A 22,705-nucleotide genomic window follows, 5' to 3' on the forward strand; every position below is an offset into this window, starting at 1 on the left:
CAAAGCCCCTCATAAGCAAACCTTTCTGACAGTCAAAATGGACAATTCCTGAACAGCCGTCAAGATTATTCAACTATTTGGAATTCAGCGCATGGATCCCTTCCCTGGAAATGAACATCAGGCATCTCCAGAGAGGCATAAAGAAGAGCTGAGTTGCATCTCTTTCCACTTAATTCTATGCATGGCCTCCTCCGTCACTTAGAAACACCGCCTATGCAATATGCTAGAGCTCCGAAAAGCAATCTACGCCTGCCGCAATAAAGCCACCGTTAAGGGTTTTCTCTGAGAGCAAAAGAGCTATAAAAAAAGATTCAATTTGTGATTACATTTCCTTCTACACTGTGAACACAAACACAGAAATGATGCATATCATTCTTTTATGTACGTCCGGGCATCAAGGGATCTACAATGGCTAAGTTTAAACTCTGGCAATGATACAAACTGAAGCAATCCTGTAGTGGAAAGTCAGTCAGGGCAAGGTAATTTCATGTGCCAAAGGAAAAACATGCTCAGCACTTGGAAAACATTATATTAAATCGTGGCGGTTGCTGATTTACTGAAACCATCTGGTGTCTCGTGAAGCGAAACTCAATTGTGCTATCCAGACCCCGCCCAAAAATGCATTCCTTTATAGCTACTGCAGTGAGGTTGAATAAAATTTACAGAACGGTCCATCGCCTCTTCTTCCGGAACTTCTGCTATAGGGTTTATGCTTAGGCTGGTAATGACTGATCCCTTCACAGACTCCCAATCAGTCCTAGCCACTGTGGACCTGCCTCAAACTACCCTGAGCTCCTTATCCTCTCATCCTTTCTTAACATGTTCTCACAACGAGCACCAATTTTTTAAGTGTGTACGACCTAATTAATAACCTTTAATAAACAATAATTGAACGATTCATTAACCTTTACAAGGGTTGTCTTATTTTAAACTAGTAACCCAACTGAAATACGATCTACTCTCTGCATTGGTTTTCTCATTGTCTTCTGCAGCCTCCCACCCTGGATTGTGACAGGTCTGAGGTGATGCTGTGACAGATACCTGTCTGAGCAAACGACATCAAATGAGAAAAAAAGACGTGCAAGCTTGTTAGCAGCCAGTCAAACTCATGTAATGTGGTAATGTGATAGGATGAAACAGGCCTGTTTAAAAGTCTGGTGAAAGTAGTCAGTCAGCAAACTAAACAGGGAATTTAAAAAAACGAACACCGGAAAACCTCTATGAATGTGAACTGAATATGATACTGATATGATGCCTGATATATTTTTACTATGTCTTTTTAAAACAAATAAACGCTGACTATGATTCTAAATTCTTTTAAATATAATTATCCCATATGCCCAACTACTTTTACACAGTACAGTAAACACACAAATTATTAAAGATTACTAGAATTACTAATCATTTTAATGATAATTCATTTTTTGAAGCTTACCTACACATTCAATCACAATGTATTACTACCCATGAGCCAGTCACATACCGAGAGCACACTGAATAGATTCCTAGTAGGTCATATTTATATTTGACCGCCTCCAAGCTGCATGAGTGGAGACTCGATGGTTAAATCAAGAGCCCTTGAGGTGGTAAAAAAGGAAATCTAATTTAAACTGTCGTGTGTGTGTGTGTGTGTGTGTGTGTGTCAGTTCAGCAAAATCAGTGATGAAGAAATAAACCCACAAAGTCTTCACATTTCACCTTCCACTGAAAGGTCTGGATCCAATTGAAAAGCATTACAATAGTGGAGATCCCTCCAGGGTAGGCCAAGCAAAACTCTATACTCTACTATGATTATAATGCCCTATTGTTTTGCTTTATGGGCATGGCAAGGTGCCCGGGCTGCCTCTCAAATTACCTCTGAGAAGCAAATATTTGGGACCAAAGCACAAAGTTGAGTCAAATTCATAAAAAGCTACGGGGCTCCATATATTTGAGGAGAAAACAGATTTAGTTATACATGTGGATCAATATGCGATAGAACAGTGGGTAGAGAGGGCCACAGCAGTAGGCAATTCAGCCTGTCTCTTCCCAGGAGACTTCAAAACTGCCTTGAAGGCTTCAGTCCCTGACTGGCAAAGTCAGAAAAAGGCACAGCTGAGTGAGCGTAATAGGGAGAAAACAAAAGCCACCAAGCATATCAAATTCAAGGGTTTTTTCCCCCCAAATTATTGCATTAACACGATGGAACAGGCCCGTGATCGGTGCGATTCATCAACCTGTCAGCAGCGTGGCTTGTCATTGTTGTTCTACAGGCCCGGATTTCAGGAGGAGGAAATCTCTGGCAATTTTCAATCGCCCTGTCAATTTCGCTTTGTAATTGAATACGCGGCAATGCTCTCAGCACCCATTAGTTTCGCTCAGAGTGCCAGCGATTAAAAGACAAACAAACACATTAGAACAAGCAGAATTTCAAAACATGGTACTAACACACCAGGTCATTTTGATGCAAAGGATTCATTTCTGGTGTCCTGAAAAGCTTTTTCTGAGAGATTAGTATTACAATAGCTCATATTGTATTCAGCAGTCCACTTTCCACGTGTACAATCAGGAGAGAAAAAGACAAACAAGCGCACTTGAAAAAAAAATCCTTATCCTTATCTTGGAAATATCTTAACATCACATTTAATTGCCCTGCCACAACTTATTCATTATTACTAATTAAATATTATTAAAGGAAGTCATCAGTAACTAGTGTCCAGGTTCTTCTGTGAACTGAAATTCAAAATGCAAGAGAAAATAAGCATCAACAGATGATAAGATGCAGCATGTGAGTCTAATTGCTCACCTTTTGTTAAGCTATCAAAGCTCACCTGTTTAGATGAAAATGCACTTGTAGTAGAGATTAACAATACTTGGGGGGGGGAGGGGGGGTGTCACCGTAGCTACATTTCCATTCACTCTGCATATTACATGCAATAAACAAAAAATAAAAATGCACAAAAAAAACGTACTGCAATTTTTTCTTGCTTGTTTAGAAACTATGTTTTACGTGTTTCCATCTCTAAATTCATGTGCAAGGTATATATATTTTATATCATTAGCTTCCACAATGTCCCCAATATTAGACTATCTTAACCAACATTCAAGCTGTGAGGCAGTCCTCATAAAGCTTCATTTAGCTATTGAAACAGCAACCTGTATCTGAACTGACATCAGCATTTGCTTGTATTTTAAAATATAAAACATTTTTGCACAAAAGAATTTTGGGTCATGTGGCATCCAGTGGGTATAGTTTTGACTTAATCTTTAGCAATTTTAATGTTTAAGGAAAAAGTAAGCAGTAGTTTTAGTAGTTTGCAGTTTAACATGGAACGTAATAAAGGAAAAAAAATAAACTGAGTATCAGATAGAGAGAGAGAGAGAGAGAGAGAGAGAGAGAGAGAAGCAGTTGCTTAACGCGGCCCTACATCATGGACTGTAAAAATATAAAATTCAGTAATACAACGAAAAAACTGACCGTGTCAGAATAAAAGTTACTAAACAAACATTTTCGTCACACATTTTTTCTTTTTGCTAATCTGAAAAAAATATGGGAAAACTGATTGACGTTTGTTATATTTTACGTCTCCTACTTTTAATGCTGACAAGAAAAAGATATTGCTATTTTATTCATCTTTAGTATTAGCAGGAAAGTTAATTAAAACATTGAATTTGTAAAAAGGTTATTCATCTGTATACAGTGAGGAAAATAAGTATTTGAACACCCTGCGACTTTGCAAGTTCTCCCACTTAGAAATCATGGAGGGGTCTAAAATTATGGGAAAACTACTAGCCATGTTAGTAGTTGGAGTCTTACTGATTGTGTGGGGTGGACAGGTGTCTGTATGCAGCTAATGACCTCAAACAGGTGCTTCTAATTTAGAATAATAAGTGGAGTGGAGGTGGACTTTTTAGAGGCGGACTAACAGGTCTTTGAGGGCCAGAATTTTTGCGGATTGGCAGGTGTTCAAATACTTATTTGCAGCAGTAACACACAAATAAATTATAAAAAAATCATACATTGTGATTTCCGGATTTTTTTTTAGATTATGTCTCTCACAGTGGACATGCACCTAAGATGAAAATTTCAGACCCCTCCATGATTTCTAAGTGGGAGAACTTGCAAAGTCGCAGGGTGTTAAAATATTTATTTTCCTCACTGTATATATATATATATATATATATATATATATATATATATATATATATATATATAAATGTATTGTCACTTTCCTAGATACACTTTTTTTTGCAGTAGGCTGATACGGACATGAGTATCCCCACTGGAATTGAACTTAAATAGAGTTTGTTGCAAGATTATACTTAGTAGAGGCTCTGTCATGCATCTTCTTCTCACTTCCTAAACCAATTTACACCTCAGGAGAAGCAGAATGGTCCTATGACCCCATCCAGAAAAGGCAGATGGGCCCGTCATAAAGACAAGTGAAGACGAGCATCACCATCACCACTGAAAGCTTTACTCTATTACCCAACTAGCCTTGAAACACTGCCATGATGTGTTACCCTCTCTCCAGTCCTATATCTTAAGGGGAAGGTTAACTTTACGGCGTCCGAGGACTGAATAGTTTCCAGTTGAGTGCAGGCATCCATTGGGCTATTATGTCGTTCTTCATTTGGAGACCAATAATCTATCACTCTGACATCAATAAAAACCAATTTGCTATAACATGCGTTCCTTTTCAGCAGGTTAACAGGACGCTCTTTACTGTTACTTCCATGTCTAACTTCCATTTCTAACGAATAGCTGCAAGTTCATTAGTAGCCCAATAGCCTCCGTCGTCTACACTATTTACTAATGTATTTTATTGTCATGAACAACTCAAGGCTAAAGTAAATGAAGGGCATGGCTCAATCAATGACTGACTTCATTTGCAGGTGTAATCTTGCATTTTCTAGCTTATGAGTGAATTTCAGCCTGCATAACCTGTAATAAAGAGCCAAGCTTTCGACAACAACAACAAAAAAAAACAATTTGGCTTCCATTAAGACAAACTCAGCCAGAGGGATACCTCCTGTTGAGCTCTGAAATGAATAAACCTGTTTTAATATTCTATACTGCAAACTATCTGGGTGAAAAAACGGTTGCGTTTCTGCATTTCAGGGGTTGTAACCAACATGCAGGGGTGCACATTTGGTCTAAATTAAAAGTCTAGATACATCGGTTTAAAGGTAAATGTTATTGTATATTGTCATATCTCTTAATATAAAATATGGACCCTCAGATCCTTGAACTGTCACTCACTGGCCCTATGGGTGGCAGACCCTTCAGTGCTGCAGCTCCTAGACTTAGGAACTCCCTTCCCCAGTCTGCATTACTGTCTCTTTATTGTTAATTGCTTTTGTAAAGTGACTGGGGGACAACATTTTTATTATTGTGCTGCTGTCACATGTAAGCAAGAAAATACACAAATATACAAAAATTAAGAAAAAGCATCACAATGTCAACATGTGGTTTGGTGTAAAATGTTCTACTGAAACTTACTGGGTGATGAATGAAAAAAAACATCTTAATGCCTTAAAGCTCAATTTCAGGTTATTACTTTAAATAGATAGATCAGACACTGTCTGATACTTGAGATCCCAAAGCAACAACCTTGCATTACCATAGCAACAACTTAGCAACCAACAAACAATCACCTTGCAATGCATGAGCAACCCCTTCTAATACCAAAGCAACCAGATATCAACAGCCCGGAACAACATTTCAGCCATCAAGTAACTGCTCAAAATACCATACCAACTTCTCACCAAAACCCTCACAACAACAGCAATACTATAGCAAACTGTTTAGCAACAAGCTAGCAACCATCTAAGATAACACAGGAACTGCCTAGCAACACACCAATAACCACTTAAAACATGTGATCAACCACCTATCAATCACTTGGGATATGCTTCCAAAATGCACTTTTAACACACCACAGCAACTGTATAGCAACCCCAACTGTAAAGCAACCTTCATGAACTTTCCCTCTCTAGTTATGATATTCTTTCCTTTAGTTTTGTCACATTTCCATCACTGTATGTCATTAAAACAATCAGAAAAAAAGTTAGACTCAACCCTGTCAATACAGAATGTAAATGTGTTCACTTTATATAACTATGTGACTATATAAATATGTAAGTATGTAATAAGTATGTAATTACACTAAAAGACAACAGTAATATACTTTACTCTAGCCTTTTAGGTCATAGTTGTAGCAAAACAAGAACTTTATAGGCTGAAGCTGATGTGTACTCCTCTCTAGTCGTATGCAATAAGAATACACTGAATCTGCAGGTGGCTTTTTCAATTGCTGAATGGACTTCAATTGACAAATTACTGTGCATGGAGCGCCATCCAGTTATTACCTGCCTCTGCCATGCTGAGGATCGGTTTGGAGTCACTTTTCTTGATAAAAGATTCCTAAAAGCTGGAGCCCAATTAGCCTCAAGGTTAACAATGGAACAGTATCCAGCCTCACTCTTAATGGCCTATTAGTACAGGGGTCCGGTGAGTGTGCAAGGAAGGCTTTTAGTTCACACTCTGGAAAGAGCACTTCAAAGTCAATGAAAAAGGGTATAATTTATATTGAACAGAAATGAACCACACTGTACCTATTGTTTCTTTATATTTATGATGCTAAAATGAGTGTTTTAGACAGCCAGTTGGCCAATTAGTTCAGAAGAGAAAGCCTCAGTGGAAAAAGGTGATGCAATGAATTGTCTGGAAACAAACGTATAAATAAACCATGCTTTCAGGTTATGTCCTTGTGGAAGTAATTCTGTCAGTGTAATAGATTTTATCCTGTTGTCAAAACTAAAAATGTAATTATTTTTGCAGACCTATGGGATACTATTTGTAATAGTAGCTCTGATCTAAGGTGGGGGGGGGCACCTTTTAACCCCTTAAATGGCCTATGGCACATCTGGGGGGGGGTGTTCTGGGGGGGGGGGTAACAAATTTCTAAGCCTTGAAGTGTTTAGTTTGCAACAGGCATTACCATAATACTTCTGTCGGAATAAGACTTTGTATCTTATTTTTTGTTGTTGTACTTTTTGAATATAAAAAAAAATCTTGTCCATTGCATTGTATGTAGGGATGCACCAATATTGAATTTCTTGGGCCGATATGTTAACTAATTATTAGCACATTGTTGTGGCCAATACCGAGATTAAAAACCGATAACCTTTTTAGTATTTAAAGTTCACATTAGAATCCATATATGACCTGCTTTAAAAAATCTTTTTCAGTAGTTCACTTTACATAGGAATAACCATCAGAGCTGACAATCACTGTAAATATAAGTTGTTGTTCTCATAAAGAAAAAAACAAAACAAAAACTTTTATTAGCCTTAAATTGGTACAGGCAGCAACAAGAAAATTACATGTTTGACAGCTTACATGTATGGCAGCTTATGGGAAGCTCCAAGAATATATATATATATATATATATATATATATATATATATATATATATATATATATATAATATAACTTTATATATAACAAAATATATTTTTATTGATGAAAAACAGCCAAAAGAAAACCAAAAAAATCACACATTAACTCATCTCATGAGATGATTATTCCAAACAGAGGTTGTACCAAAAGAAAACTTTGAACTATAGTTATAAAAACAGTCTACAGTTGTGGCCTACATAAAACCAGGTGGAATCTATGGCTGGCCTGTCCCATATAAAAATGGAAACAAACATTAATAGAATTAATTTCACTGCTTTTTCAATGAAAACATCTAAAATTTAAAGGAGGAAACAGTAGTGCTTTGCAACTAGTATAAGAGGCAGGTTTTTCTTTACAAACAAGAGCATTTCTGCTTTCTCACATGCAATCCTGTTACGTTTCTCATCAACCACATGACCAGTATCAGAGAATGCTGACAGAACCAGAGGGCTGACAGATATTTTCCAGGACAGGGAAATGACCTTTGTTGTTCCTCCAATATCCAAAAGGACTTTCATTCCTGGGAAGAAAAGCTCAGCAGTAAGCTCAGCCAAACATAATTCATGCTATTCAGTCTACTGTGGCTAGATTGCATTTTATATGCTTGTTTAATGGGAGACAGGGCTAACTATAGATTTGAATTCAGTTCAGGTTCAGTTTAATTTATGTGTGACTGAAAGCCTATGAAATGGGCTGAAATGAATGAAGTAAGCATATCTGCACGGTTGTTGGACTTTGTTCGTCTCAGAATGAACTGTTTTCCTGAATAATTTCATTCAATGAATGCATATGCAGTAGGGAATTCCCATCTGACCTGTATCTTTTACCTTGTGGTCCCTGTGCTGTGTCACCAGCAGAGGAGTTGCTGTTACTTGGAGCAGTGTCATGGTCATGGTGATGGTGGGTCCACTTGTTCTCGCAACTTTTCTATTGCTTTTGGTTTTGTAGTCAAAATAGGGATCATTCCAAGATGGCGCCGCGGAGGTGGCAGCCTGTTGCAGCAGCTCCTGCTCACTTCTGAGCTTTTTCTAACTTTTTTCCAATTTAAAAGTTTTTAAGTTAAGTTTCTTTGGTAGTTTAGTGTTGTTTATGACTCTAGGCACAATGGACAACAAAAGCGTGGTGATTTTTAGGAGATTGAGGTCCTTTGGAGTGCAGGGAGCACTCCTGAGGACGTTCTTCGACACAGTGGTGGCATCTGCCATCTTTTATGGAGTGGTCTGCTGGGGCAGTAGCATCTCGACGGCAGATAAGAAGAGACTGGACAAACTCATAAAGAGGGCCGGCTCTGTCCTGGGGTGCTTCTTAGACCCAGTGCAGGTGGTGGGAGACAGGAGGATGACAACCAAGCTGGCATCCATGCTGGAGAACAGCTCCCACCCCATGCATGAGACTCTGGCAGCACTGGGCAGCTCCTTTAGCGACAGACTGCTTCACCCCAAGTGTGTGAAGGAGCGGTATCGCAGGTCCTTCCTTCCTGCTGCCGTCAGACTACACAACCAACACTGCTCCCAGCGGACCACATACACACACACTTAACTACACACACATGTTCATGTTCAGGGAATACTATGTGCAATATCCCACCCCCATGTGCAATTAAGAGTCTTTTGCTGTAGATAATATTGTTTATTGCTTTTTTAATTCTTATTTATATTGTGTATATAGTGTAAATTATTTATCCAAATTTTTGTAACTGAGTGTCCTGCTATCCCTTTCTGCTGCTACACTGTGAATTTCCCCACTGCGGGACTAATAAAGGACTATCTTATCTTATCTTATCTTATCTTATCTTATTATATCTGGGATCCAGGACTGCTGCAAGAAAATACAAAGGCTCTGTACTAGCATGGTGGAATCCCTCGTTTACTGCTTGTAGCACGGTTTCCTTGATTGTTTTCACTTCGTCATCAGACTTCAGTGTCTTTTTATTAACAGACATTTCAACACCTCGATTGAGGGGATCACATCTGATGACCGACTACCTTTCTCCCGATAGACACGCAGTCCGATATGCCACGTTGGCTTAGAACGCCATTGTTAACGGCTAGCTGTAAAGTATGTGCCATACAGCCCACGCTAGCAACCCCACTCTCCTCCATAGCCTTAGCCATATCACAAGCATTATCTCTGATCACAATGTGCACTATTTCCTTATGTTCCACTTGCCAAGCATTTCTTCAAAAGCAGCGGAGATTGCTGCCGCTGTATGGGAAGTACAGAACTCCTGTGCGTGCAACACTGCCCATCGTCATCGAGCCACAGGGCACGTACAGAGCCGGCAGGGCAACATCTGGAAAATAACGACTTGGGAGAGCAGAACACGGTTCCAAATGCTCAAGCAGTCGGCGGAATCCCCGGCCCTCCGCAACGGAGAGCGGTTGGTCGTGAAGAGCCATAAACTGCATGATTTTGGCTGTCTTTCGCAAAATTTCTGCCACTTTCAAATGCCTGTTTTATAGACACAACGGTTGCTGCTGCTCCTGTTTTCTTGCTAATGCTAGCAGCTTCATATTCTTTATATACATCAGTGGCATGATGAATTCTCAAATGACTGATTAGATTAGTGGTATTGAAAGCCCTTGCTGCATTTTCCCCTCGCTGTACCTCAGCCAAACATTTATTGCAAACTCTGCTGAAACATTAAAAACCTCCATACAGCAGACATTTTCACTCTGCAGCACGGGAGCCTCAGTGTATGTGTCAGTGTGAATCTGCAAAAGGCAGAAAGTTATCGGTTGCAATATCGGCCAAAATTCCTATATCGGACCGATGACAATAACTAAAAAAATCCATATATTAGCAAATGATATATCGGCCGCAGATATATCGTGCATAACTAATTGTATGTCAAATATATGTAGTGTATATCAAATTTCTTGATAAATGGAAAAACAGAAATGCTCCTAACAAACCTGAAATAAAGTTACTTTTGCCACATTGCCACAGAACTTACTATGATGGTTGGTGGTTGGTGTGGTGCAACAGATAACAACACTACCTGCCAGTGAGCTACCACACCATGTGGGAGACTGGGATTTGATTCCCGGTCTGGTTGAGTATGCTGCGCTACACCAATAAGAGTCCTTGGGCAAGACTCCTAACACTACATTGGCCCACCTCTGCAATATGAGTACCTTTGTAAGTCACTCTGGATAAAAGCGTCAGCTAAATGCTGTAAATGTTAAAAATATTTTTGTTTCTCCTTGTAAACATTTTTATACTCAAATTTTGTCGCATCTACCAGAAAATCTGACATGTATGACCTTCAGTCCAGCTCCTGAAGACCTAACCAATGGGAGAGCTTGCCTTTTTGAGTTTGACAATCCTTTTGTCTCCAACAAAAACTTAATTAAACAAATGTATTGGTATGGCTTGTAGAATGTAAATGTGCATTTTTATTCTATTGAATAAATACAAACTGGCAGACATGAACTGTTTAGGTTTGTAAAGGCATGTGTGTGAAAAATGATGTCCACATTAGAATCTAGTCAACTCAATGCATCAGTGTACTGTTTTCCTTTTATGATGCAAAAATGAGTGAATTTAGGACAGCCAATTGGGTAAACCACATGTTAGTTTTTGTAATTCAGTGCTGCAGCTTCGTAATGGATAACCAAAACAGCTCGACTAGACTTAAGCCGTGTTTCCCCAAGAAAAACAGGAAAACAAGTTGATGCAACCTGATGAAGTCTGGAGGAAATAGTAAGAGCAGGCCCTGCCTACCTGATGCAATGTCGACACGTGCGTTTTTCTGCTGGGTGACGTTGATGTGAGCCGTGACTTTTCCATCCTTCAGAGTGATCTCCAGCATGCCGTCGGCCAGAGAGCTGAAGAGGAAAAGGCCGCTTGGGTTCCACGTTCGAAACTGGAAGCCCACAGAGACCATGTTGTGCTCCCTCCTGCCCGAAAGCTGCAGGAAGCTGGTGGCGTTGAAGAAGACGGGGAAGGTGTGGGAGTCCACGCACGAGAACGTCAGGTTGCGCTACATGTGGAAGATTGGAAAACTCACATTAGTAGGGGTGATCTAACTGGTGATCAAATGACAATATTATTCGTTATTATTAGAATCAACTCTTTTTTCCATTTATTTTTTATTTTTTATTGGATTATTTCAATTGGTCCACTCATTATGGACATTTTGATACAAGTAAAGAGCAACAGCCAGATTAAAATGTAGTCAAAAATTGCATTGTAATTGTGTTGTATTTAGAATTTGTTTTTGTATTCAGTATTTAGAAAAATATGTATTATTGGGCAAAATAATTAAATAAAATTGTAGGGAAATGTGGGTTTTTATGATACACTGAATGGTAAAGAGTAAGAGAGGTCAGTGGCTTTCTTTTCCTATATTGTAGAAAAGTGAAAAAAGTACTGACACTAATTTTATTCTACTTTACTCCATACAGTAAGCAAATATTCTTTATGCAAGAAAGACTCTGCAGGCATCAAATTCTAATCAAGATATATTATGTTTTAATTCCCAAACGCAGTGTTTCCAATGCATATTAAACCACGGCTCTGCGATTCAATACAAAGGACACAAGGGAAGAATGTTTTGCAACGGGCAGCAAGCAAATCAATGTCTGAAATGGCTCTGTTGCGTGAGTTCAGCGCTGCAATGGGTTCTCTCATGCGAAACGTGGGCTTACAGATAGCTCTTCGGAACTGCAGCTACAGCATGTTCAAACCACAGTGAAGATTTTTGGACCTCAAAACCTCAGGGCATAAAAAAAGGGAAAAGCGCGTAGGGAGGCAAGGTCGAGCGCTTTTATTCATGACTCTCTCTAGCTCTTCGCCTTTCTAAATGGTAATTCTGAGGCCTTAAATGCACTTCAGCCCCGTTTCAAATGTAGAGAACTTAATCAATCTCATCATAACAAAATGGAAAAGTGTATCCAGCCATTTCAAAGCACTTCGCATGAATCGCTTGCGCCAGTGCGGACTACAATCAGCACCTTTTCCTGAATTTGAATAATTAGTCAGACTCTTTGCAAGAGGCGTTTCAAAATAGCACAAGATAAATGAAGAGAAGCTTTTTTTTTCCCGGTATTAACTCTGGCACTTGGGCCACTGTCATTTCAACTGCTTTGGATTTGTTCATCAGAAAGTTTCATAGAGCTTCTGCTTGTGTTTTTAAACAACACAAGCGTGCCTGATAGATTTGTCATTTTTTTTTCTCTGAACAAGTTGATAAAGCATGGGGAAATCAATGCCAAGCTAATTTAAATCTCATATATCAAACTTTCAGAGCGTACCCATATAATTGTAAAGGAATAACTCAAGGAAAGAGACATATTTCACTTTTAGCATAAACAAGGCTCTAAATGACAAGTGTATTTGACATATAAATAGGTTGTCACTTCAAAGCAGTTATTAGCAAACGGATAGTTCTACTTCTAACAGCTAATTGGCTAAGGCACATTGAAATCAGTTGTAAAATAAAGCAATAATCCATGAGAGACTGTGTGTTAAGGCTATTACTCACCGAACATAATTTCAATAAAATAGCATCTGTGAAGAACTAATGATATCTTGCAGAGTAAATGCAATCTTTAAAACGGTCAAAATGTGGATCTTATTTGCTTCTTTTCTATTTCGTGAACTTTCGCTGTTGACCTGAACTCTCTCCACCAATCACGGTTGTTCTGGTTTGCTTAGCAGCTACCCTGACATATAAGAAATCAAACCAAAACACATACATAGAAGTCCCAAGGATAAAAACTGACAGGGTACTTTTTGGTGACAACAGTGATGATGTTCAACACAACTGCTGAACTCCACTGTGTTCTGGTTTGTGGGTTTTATGTGTCTCGTAAATTTATAAGCCAATCTGCCAAAAGAGGCCATAGGTTCATCCCAATTGTGTACTAATAACTAATACTAGATAGCTTGAAGTATGTAGCACAATTAAATGTTTCAGGGTTAAGTATGCCCAAATTTCCAAGATACACACTCAGAAACGGTGATTTGTGAAGTGTGAATAGGATGGACACTATTATCCCATAATGCATAAAGATAAGAGAAGCAAATGTACTGCTTCTGGAATCCAGGAACCGAAGCGTAAGGGAGCTCATTAAGTGGTAAAGCCATGCTCTAAAACAGGTGGGGGGACAAAAACACTCCTGTGACCACTCACTTGACTATGTGCTCTCAGATATGAGGCTTTATCCTATAAATTGGTAAGATTTGAGCCTGTTAGCTGGACGTTTCTGGCTACACATTACTGTTGTGGACCATTGGTTCTTTGGTAATTTGGATGGATTGCTGTCGAGTCCAACTGCATTTAACATTTAGCAGATAATCACTTCATTCCTGTTTCATGATCGTTTCACTGCCGGCTTGTGGCAGTTTTCCTAACAAACTAAAGAGGGGTGTGTTCCATAGTGCCAAGCGGTCAACTCAGTGGCAACACTTGCTCTCGAGCTTTTGGAAAATGGTAAAACACAGTGCATTAACACAGAGAATGACTGATGTGTGTGTACACATATACTGTATGTATCTTAATGTTTTATAAATGTGTCAGATGTGCCTGAGGACTCTGTTTCTTTCCTTGTGAGCTCAGAATCAGAACAAACACTTCCACACTTTTTTAAAAAGAACTCCATGTAGTAACGTCCTCAGTTATACTAATTTGTTTTACCAGGGGTTGCAAACCCCTTTTCTGGGGTTTGGCTGCAGGTTCAATCAATCAAGTTGGAGCTCATCTCATATAACTATTCAGTTGTTGAAAGCTGGAGACCAGTTGGCTAAACTAGTACAGAAAGGTGAGCTCCTGGTTAATTAAAATAAAAACTAACAGCCAAACTGTCCCTTCTGAGACAAGATTGTTCAGCTTTTTAAATGAATTTTGGTGACTGCTTGTTGCAGTCATTCCATCAACTTTCATTACAATTATTAGTTATTTAATAATGAAAATATCCAAATACAGCAGTGATGAATGGAGAAACATATATTATTTTACGCTCACTTTATTACTTCTGGGACAATCATAATAACTTCTGTTGGTGTCTCTATACGCTTCAATCTTTGTTACCATTAAGCAATCAGTGTTGTAGCTGACAAATCTGAAAAACATCAGAAAAATAGAGAATTTGATTGGTTCTGATTTCCTAATCATTCCTACGGTTCAGTTTTGGTGTGAGTGAGTTTTCATTAATTTGTAAATAATTGAACTTAATTAAACAGTCGCATGGGCTCTGACTTTGGTAGACCAGATCAGAACTTCTATGGGGCCGGTTCTAGTCATCCCTGCCTTAGATGCTCTATAGGAACAGCATAACAGTGCCATAAGAGCACAATTGTATAAGTAACATGGCACACTATTTCAGAATTCTACTACTGTGAGATGATTATGGGTGTGTGTGTGTGTGAACCAAACCCAGCTTAGCATGGCATAGCTTGTCTCAAACAGAAGTGATTGGGCCAATGTAGAGTATGTATATTGAATATTTTACAATGGCTTGGAACAGGGTTGAGTCCAGCAGGCCTGATGTAAATATACTGCTAAAAGACATTATATTGATATTATAATAGACACGTACAGAATGCCTGCACACCCGCTGTTCTTCAAAGTGACTATTATATTCCTTGCCAACCATAGCCTACTTTTAACAAGCTATATTATATTGCTTATAGTGAAACATTGTTCATTGTATTTAATAATAAATGACATTATTTTGTTACATTGAGGCATTTTATCATATTGCATTATACATACTATATATAATATATATATATATATATATATATATATATATATATATATATATATATATATATATATAATATATATAATGTATTTTTATTTTTGTCGTGCTTAATTACACTTCTCAATGCAACACCTGGCCTCCTGCTGCTTACTGCTTTCCGAAATTCCTCCAAATAAAAAGCACAACTCACAAAGCTAGAGGTGTCCAGTTTCTTTCTCCTGGCCAGGTCAGTGATGTTTTCTCCGTTGTAGTTGATGCTCTCCATGCAGCCTTTGAAGTTTCTCCGGCCCCCTGAGATCGGCTTGCCAGAGTAGGGCATTCCTCCAAAACTCAACTGCAGGAAGAAAAAAGACTTTTCTCAGGACATTTTTTTTTTGCCAGTATAACACTGCTGCTCCTGTTTCCGATGGACTCTGGGGAAATGATCACAGCTTGAGACATGCTTAGTCTAGTCCACACAACTGGTTATAAATAATCTACAAGTGAACGCAAACAGGTACAGTGTGTCCAAATGGACATCCAGATAAATCAAATACATTGCATTGCTTTGTTTACCCTCTGCAGTTTTCTGACTTGTGATCGGGTGACTGTTTCAAAGTCACCTGCAGCTCTACCAGAAAACGCATATGTAGCACATTGAGGCACTTCTCCCTTTTCACCTCGGGCTCTGGCATTCTGCATTTCCAAATGAAACAATTTGAAGTTCAGTTCTACTGAAAATATGCAGGCGTATTTTCTATCGGACCACGCAGTGAAATCCAACACAGCAATTCTGCAGCCACACACATCAGGCTGGGCATGCATGACGGCCTGGAGCCCTTTCGTGATGCTTATTTTACAACAGACCCAACACACACGAGTCCAGGGCGAAAGCGGTTTCTGTTCGCATGTCTCTGTTTGTATTGGAATACAAGCTAAAAATGAGTGTGTCTTGCTTGAGTAAACGGTACAGCCTACAGCTGCAGTAAAACCATTAAAGCCCTACAGGTTTAGCCAGCAGTTAATCCACATTAATTCACATGCGTGCCAATCCATACCTGTGGTAGTCAACAGTCTCATGAATGCAATAGATATGTTCTATATATTGGCGTCAACAACAATAAAACTTTCTGAAAAACCTCAAAACAGACACATTCAGCTCCAAAGCTAAAAAATGTCAAATATGCAAACAAACTAATTCATAAAAATATTTGTCATTTAAGAAAATCTCGCCTTGTTATTTCTGAATGTTATTAGAAAAAAGTTTTTGGCCAGAAAACAAGGTTTTGTATTTACTTTGTTAGCTACCTATCTAGCTAGCTAGGTAGCTACGTAACTTAGCTAGCAATAGCTACCTTGCTAGTAAGCAGGCTGGTATTAATGTAGTATCTGTCTTGTAAACCCATGGTCTAACAACCAGCTAACTTCTTCAAAAAGTCATATAATGTTAGTGATAAGTTACCAGCATTAAAAATGTCTATGTGTCTTTACTGGCCATCTACCACAAGCTGCGTCTTAGCTTGATAGCATTAGCTCACTAGTTAGCAACTTGTTTAGCTATAAATATCATCAGCTCTACTCGTTTACATTACTAGCAATATTCCTTGTCACATGGCTAATGTAGTTGTGAGGCTAAACAAGTATAGTAAAACTCATATTAATTATATTATATTATTATATTATATTAATCAATATTAAGATTACTTAAATTAAATTAAATTTGCTAGTAAGTCAGCTGTCTCCAATTGCTCCAGGTCTCCTTCTTAATCCACTAGATGAGACACAGTTCTCTAACTCCACAACAGAATAATGTTTGCTCACAGAACTAAAGAGGTCATGCTTAATCCCTAAATCCTAAATTAATTCAGATCAGTACCTCCCAGTTAGGAATATTCATCAGATCAGAACATTTTGGCACAATCATATTCGAACAACATGTATTTTTACATTTGCCAAACATTTGCTTAACCAGTCTCCACAATGTGCCTCTTCACTAGTCATGTTTGCAATGTAAGTACAGGTTCATCTTTGACACCCATATGAAGTCCCCATCCCACACAGCTCTTTCTTAATACTGCCCAGGCCTGCTGCAATTCATTGCAATGGCTTCAACAGTTTCAATAAAGTGGTGTTTATTTTCCTAGCACTGTGTTGACACAAGACAGCTGTCTAATTAAAGCTGCATTGAATTATTAGTGAACCAACCCGTGATATTAATGAGCATTCAGATTTTACTGAATTCAATAAAGGCTCGATAAGGTGATATTAAAGTCCCACTCAGTCAGCAGAACACATTCGCTGCGACTAACTGCGCCTACTTTAGCAGAACCCAAAGCCCACCCGTTCGACATCTCAGATTGATCTGTTTTCTGCTCAGTTAATTAGACACTTTTCCTTTAATTGGAGTGCATTTGTCCTCAACCGTCCCAGCCGTACTTTGCAGTGTTGTTCATGAATGCTAACGGAGCCGGAGCCGCATTCAGAAGACAATAAAAGCGTTTCAAATCCGTCGCTTTCACAAGATATTTCCCCTCATAGCTGAAAATCAATTTTCCGTACATCCCACCACTCAGCACATTAATATGCATTATTACTGCATGATCACATTAACACCCTGCTACACTGTCTTAATGTGGATTAATACCATGCTAAGAAAAAAATGTCATTTCCAGCAGCATACACCACAGAAAACAGAGCACAGACAGGGCTGATATTCTGATCAAAACATATTCAATGTGCTGTATGGTTTAATACGACAACAGCCATCAGACGTTCTAATAAGTCTCTGTATAGACTAACTGACATGACAATGGCAAATGTAGTGTGTATAGTAAAAGGTATATAAAATAACTATACTGATCAACACAGTTGCCACACAGAGCAACAGTGAGCAGCTCACAGTTTACTGACTAATCTACCAGACATCAGCAGCATTTTATTATTATTATTATTATTATTATTATTATTATTATTTATACATACAGTACAATCACCAAACAACTCCTCTCACTGTTTTTCTTTTCTTTACAGGCATCTTGCTTACATATCCAGTGTCAAAGCAACCACATCTGTCTACTTTTCACAACCTTTTAATGTATTACAGAGCGACTGTGTACAGAGAAGAGACATGTCTGTAAACCAGTGGTGGGGGTGACACCTATCAAAAGTGGTGGGGCAAAACATTTTCATTAACTGGTACAAGACTAGTCAACTGACAGACTGACTGACTGACTACAACTAGCTGTCAGCACTACATACATACAGCTCCCCTGTCCTACATATACATACACTAACATGCCCCCCAATAATTGTCTTTATACACAGGGACAGTGTGTTGTGCTAACATCTTAGGAGAATCTTAAACAGGGTTCCCACACTTTAGGGCAATCTGGAAAACCTGGAAATTAAAAACACGTAACTCCCAGAGAAAATGAAAAATATTAAATAAATAAAAACATTTTTCAATTTTTATCTGTTACATCTGATAAACATTTTGAATGTATCACAATGACTGTAGAAAAACATGGACAGCATAAGACAACATCTCTCCAAAAAGAAGCCTCCACAGATCTAGTGCCCCTGCTGGCTGGTGTAATATGATGTGTAGCTCCACCCATCCCCTCTGTTCCAAAGGCAAAAAACAGCCCCTTTCCATCTCATATTTCATCTTTCTCCTCTGAACTGTCCCCCTTTCCATCTCCAGTGTCTAATTCCAACAGTTGGTTCCCCTTGTGGTATTACTGGCACATGTATTTTTATTTCCGCCAGAAATAATTTTTTAGATAGATAGATACTTTATTGATCCCGAAGGAATTTTAGCCGCCAGTAGCAATTACACAGTATAGTACAGCACAGTAATACAATACAGTAATTACAATATTAACAATAAATAGAATAAATGTAAAAACTACAAAAAAGAAATAAGTGTCAGTTTAAAACCTCATTCTGCTATATCATACAAAGGCGGAGTAGGACGGAAGTGATTGACAGTGTGGGCTGAAAGAGCCCAACTACAGGACCTGAGCTGTAGCTGCCCGAGCTGTCAGGTAATTAGCTAGTAAATTATACTATTATCATTTCTTACAACTGTTAAATTGGACCATTTGATGGGCTTGTCGTGCTGTGCTGTTTGTGGTGTTAACAGACACTCTCTACAAAGTTCTCTGCAGCTTTTTTCAGTATGTCTGATTTTACTGTATAATGGCCCATGTGTTTTAATAAGCTGTTAGTCAGCAAGACAACATTAGCGTAGTTAGACGTGCTGGACTCTGTAGTAATTGTACTTGGTCTTTGCCAGCACTCTCGCCAAATTTAATTCCTGGTCTGGGCCGAGTCCAGATACCACTTACCACTTTTTTTCTTCTGTCACTGGTGCGCGCTGACCTTCTCGCAGGCAACAGCTTCAGGGTTAAACTGGACCATGGGAGCTATGATTTATCTCAGGGGCAAACAGAGCAAAGTGAGCTGAGCTCCGGCTCAGTAATTTGATAGAAATGTAAAGAATTTTGTAATAAAATGTTTGTGAACCCACAGTGAGAAATAACCTCTAATCTCGCTCCCTTCAAGTTCATTTGTGTTTGTTTCCGCTGTACATTTAACATCATGTTCATCTCGTCATTCAACCCAACCTGTTATATAAGTGCTGGCATTTCTGCCATTTCCTGACATTTTAACTCTGTTAACAATCAGATCAGTTCAGATCAGACCAGCAAGTAGACAGGTGTCGAAATTCCTCCCGTTATATTTGAAGTAATCTGAAGCATGACTGAAATGTTTAAGCTGTTGACAGAAGTAATAAAGATATTTTGAGAATGTGACCATATTCAGCTGATCATTTCTACCACTGGTGTCCATTTCGGATACAGAGACTCATGCTCACTAATTAAGAATGATGGTTTATTGATGCAAGTGACAGCAATAAATAGCCATTTTTGTTTGGTGTGGTCCTTTTAAATGAAATAAACACTCATCAGCAACATATCAACATCATCTCAATGACGTAGCAGCAATGAAGCTTCTAAATACATTCAGTACATTATCAAGACTTTTAAATAACTGCATAAATAAATTGTGTTAGTGATCTCAATTTAGCTGTTTTTCACTTTACTTAGAGAGTCCAGGTTCAAAACTGTAGATGATAACCTGAGAAATCACTGATTATCTAATAGTTCTAATACAGATCTTCTCAACATCCTCAACCAGCTGCTGCTGCTGCTGATACCAGTCTGGAACTGGAGCTTTACTGGATTAGGCTGAGACTAGGTTTTGGGTTGAGTTTAAGGTTAGAACCTGGGATGAGGGGTAGAATCAGGTTTTGGGTTGAGGTCATGGTTATGGTTAAGGTTAGGGGTGGGATGAGGGTTAGGATTAGATTTTGGGTTGAGGTTAAGGTTAGGACCAGGATAAGGTGTTGCGTTAAGGTCAAGGTTGCAGCCAGGGATGATGATTAGGATTAGACTTTAAGTTAAGGTCAATGTTAGGGCAAGGATGAGGTTTTGTGTTGAGGTCAATGTTAGGGCAAGGATGAGGTTTTGTGTTAAGGTCAATGTTAGGGCCAAGATGAGGTTTTGTGTTGAGGTCAATGTTAGGGCCAGGATGAGGTTTTGTGTTGAGGTAAAGTTAGGGCCAGGATATGGGTCAGGATTAGGTTTTGGGTTGAGGTTAAGGTTAGATCAATGGATGAGAATTAGGATTAGGTTTTGGGTTAAGATTTAGGTCAGGGCTAGGGCAAGGATAGGGGTTAGGAATAGGTTTTGGTTTGAGGTAAAGGTTTGGAATATGCATTGGCTTGATGTTAAGGTTAGGGTCAGGCCCAGGATGAGGGTTCAAATTAAAATAAAGTGTTTAAACTCAAAATAAGGCATAACTGACTGTGCTGTAAGCAAAACGGCGGTCTGAGATGCTTGATCTGAGAGGAAGTTGGTCTAACCAAATAAGTAGGAGAGTCTGTCTCTGCCTTTGATCTCTATTGTGCAGACTCTGGTCATTTTATAAACAGTTAAAATCTTGCTCACTTAGGATTTTGTTTCCAGCGAAATCAAGGTAAGACAAAGACAAACCAGTTTTCCCATTGGTTAGGATGTCAGAAAGTCTTACACGTCAGATCACCAGTATCTTAGGAGCTAACAGAGGAATCCGCAATCTGCAGTTTTAGTTTACAGTGGATGGGAGCAATTTCAGAATAAGAATCTCTTTATTTCACCAAGTATGTTACAAATGCAAGGAATTGTACTTGGAGAGAGCAACACAAGCACGACATGTAGCAAACAAAAAGACTGTTAACAAGTATGAATTTGTTATATTGAAGCTTCATGCAGATATAAATAAACACCACTCTAGGCCTGGAAGTTCTGGATTCATCACTGACAGCAGTAATGTAAACAAGTTTCAGTCATTTGTAAGAAATGGATAGTGGAGTCTTTACTAAAAGAATTACAGTAAAACTACTGCATACAAGTTTATAAAAATGCATCTGGTACAGCTTTCAGATAAAACATATAAAATGCCTTTTATAAGATCCAAATGTCTGTGCTCAATCAAGCATACTCTAAAAACTGATGATCTCACAAAGCGATAGGAGACACGATAAGTTTTTTTCTTAGTTTTTTGACTGTTTTTATATATTAATGGGTGGAGCTGAAGGTCTATCTCCAAGTCACACTTTCCCATTTGATATTAGGTAAGACAGGGTTAATAAGAGTGTGTGTGGGCACGGTGTCCAATGTGTGAAGACTGCGGAGTGTGAATTGACTTTAGACTCCTCAGTGAGTTCAGGGATAATTAGAACAAATCTATTAGAACTCATCTATTTTGAGCAGAAGGAGAGAAGTCGATACGAAGGTTTCCCAGCTAGTGTCACATCACTCACACACTCACTCACTCGCTCGCTCACATACACACACACACAGCGTAGATTAAATTTGAGAATATTATTTAACATAACTTTTTGTAAAAGAACACAACTATACCAAAAGTCTGCTTATTTTTCTGCAGTCTGCAGTTTTCTGCTTTTAAAGTCCCCCTTTCATTACTGTCCTGCAATTAAAGTAAATGACCCCAGTTTCCTGCCGTGTCCAAAGCTAATTTAAATATGAAATTAAATTATAAATTAAATATTTAGTGCCTGTAAGAAGCCATTAGTCCTGCCGACCATCCAGCCGGATGAGTGTGCCGCGTACCTCATAGTCCAGGTCGAGATGGTCAAACTCGCCGTTGGTGCGGAAATGCTGAGTGTGCTGGTCGAGGGTGAAATTGACATTTCGTCTGTAGCGTTCAATCACCACCGAGTGCCAGTGATGGTCATCCAGCAGACTTCCACTGGTCACTGACGTGTGGCCCAGGATGGAGCCGTACTGATTGCTGCCTGAATCACATGAAAAAAAAAAAAATAAAATAAATAAATAAATAAATATATATATATATATATACATATATATATATATATATATATATATATATATATATATATATGACAAATTACAATTTAGAATACTTCACAAAAGAGCAGGAAATGTACTGACAGAGCCTAAATGATTGATCATGCATTAGTTATTAGAAGAGGTTACACAGA

At 38.6% G+C, this 22,705-nt stretch overlaps 1 protein-coding gene across 1 annotated transcript in view; it reads right to left on the reverse strand.

The window, feature by feature from the left end:
- Positions 1-22,705, reverse strand: part of cntnap2a (contactin associated protein 2a) — a 514,884-nt gene that overhangs the window by 238,787 nt on the left and 253,392 nt on the right. Inside the window, exons 6-8 of the mRNA XM_072688821.1 lie at positions 22,314-22,498; positions 15,347-15,490; positions 11,171-11,429 (exon numbers count right to left, since the gene is read on the reverse strand). Of these exons, the coding sequence (XP_072544922.1) occupies positions 11,171-11,429; positions 15,347-15,490; positions 22,314-22,498 (588 nt within the window). The remainder of the gene's footprint in view (positions 1-11,170; positions 11,430-15,346; positions 15,491-22,313; positions 22,499-22,705) is intronic.

This window comes from Salminus brasiliensis, chromosome 1, assembly GCF_030463535.1.
Source record: "Salminus brasiliensis chromosome 1, fSalBra1.hap2, whole genome shotgun sequence".
Classification (NCBI taxonomy): domain Eukaryota; kingdom Metazoa; phylum Chordata; class Actinopteri; order Characiformes; family Bryconidae; genus Salminus; species Salminus brasiliensis.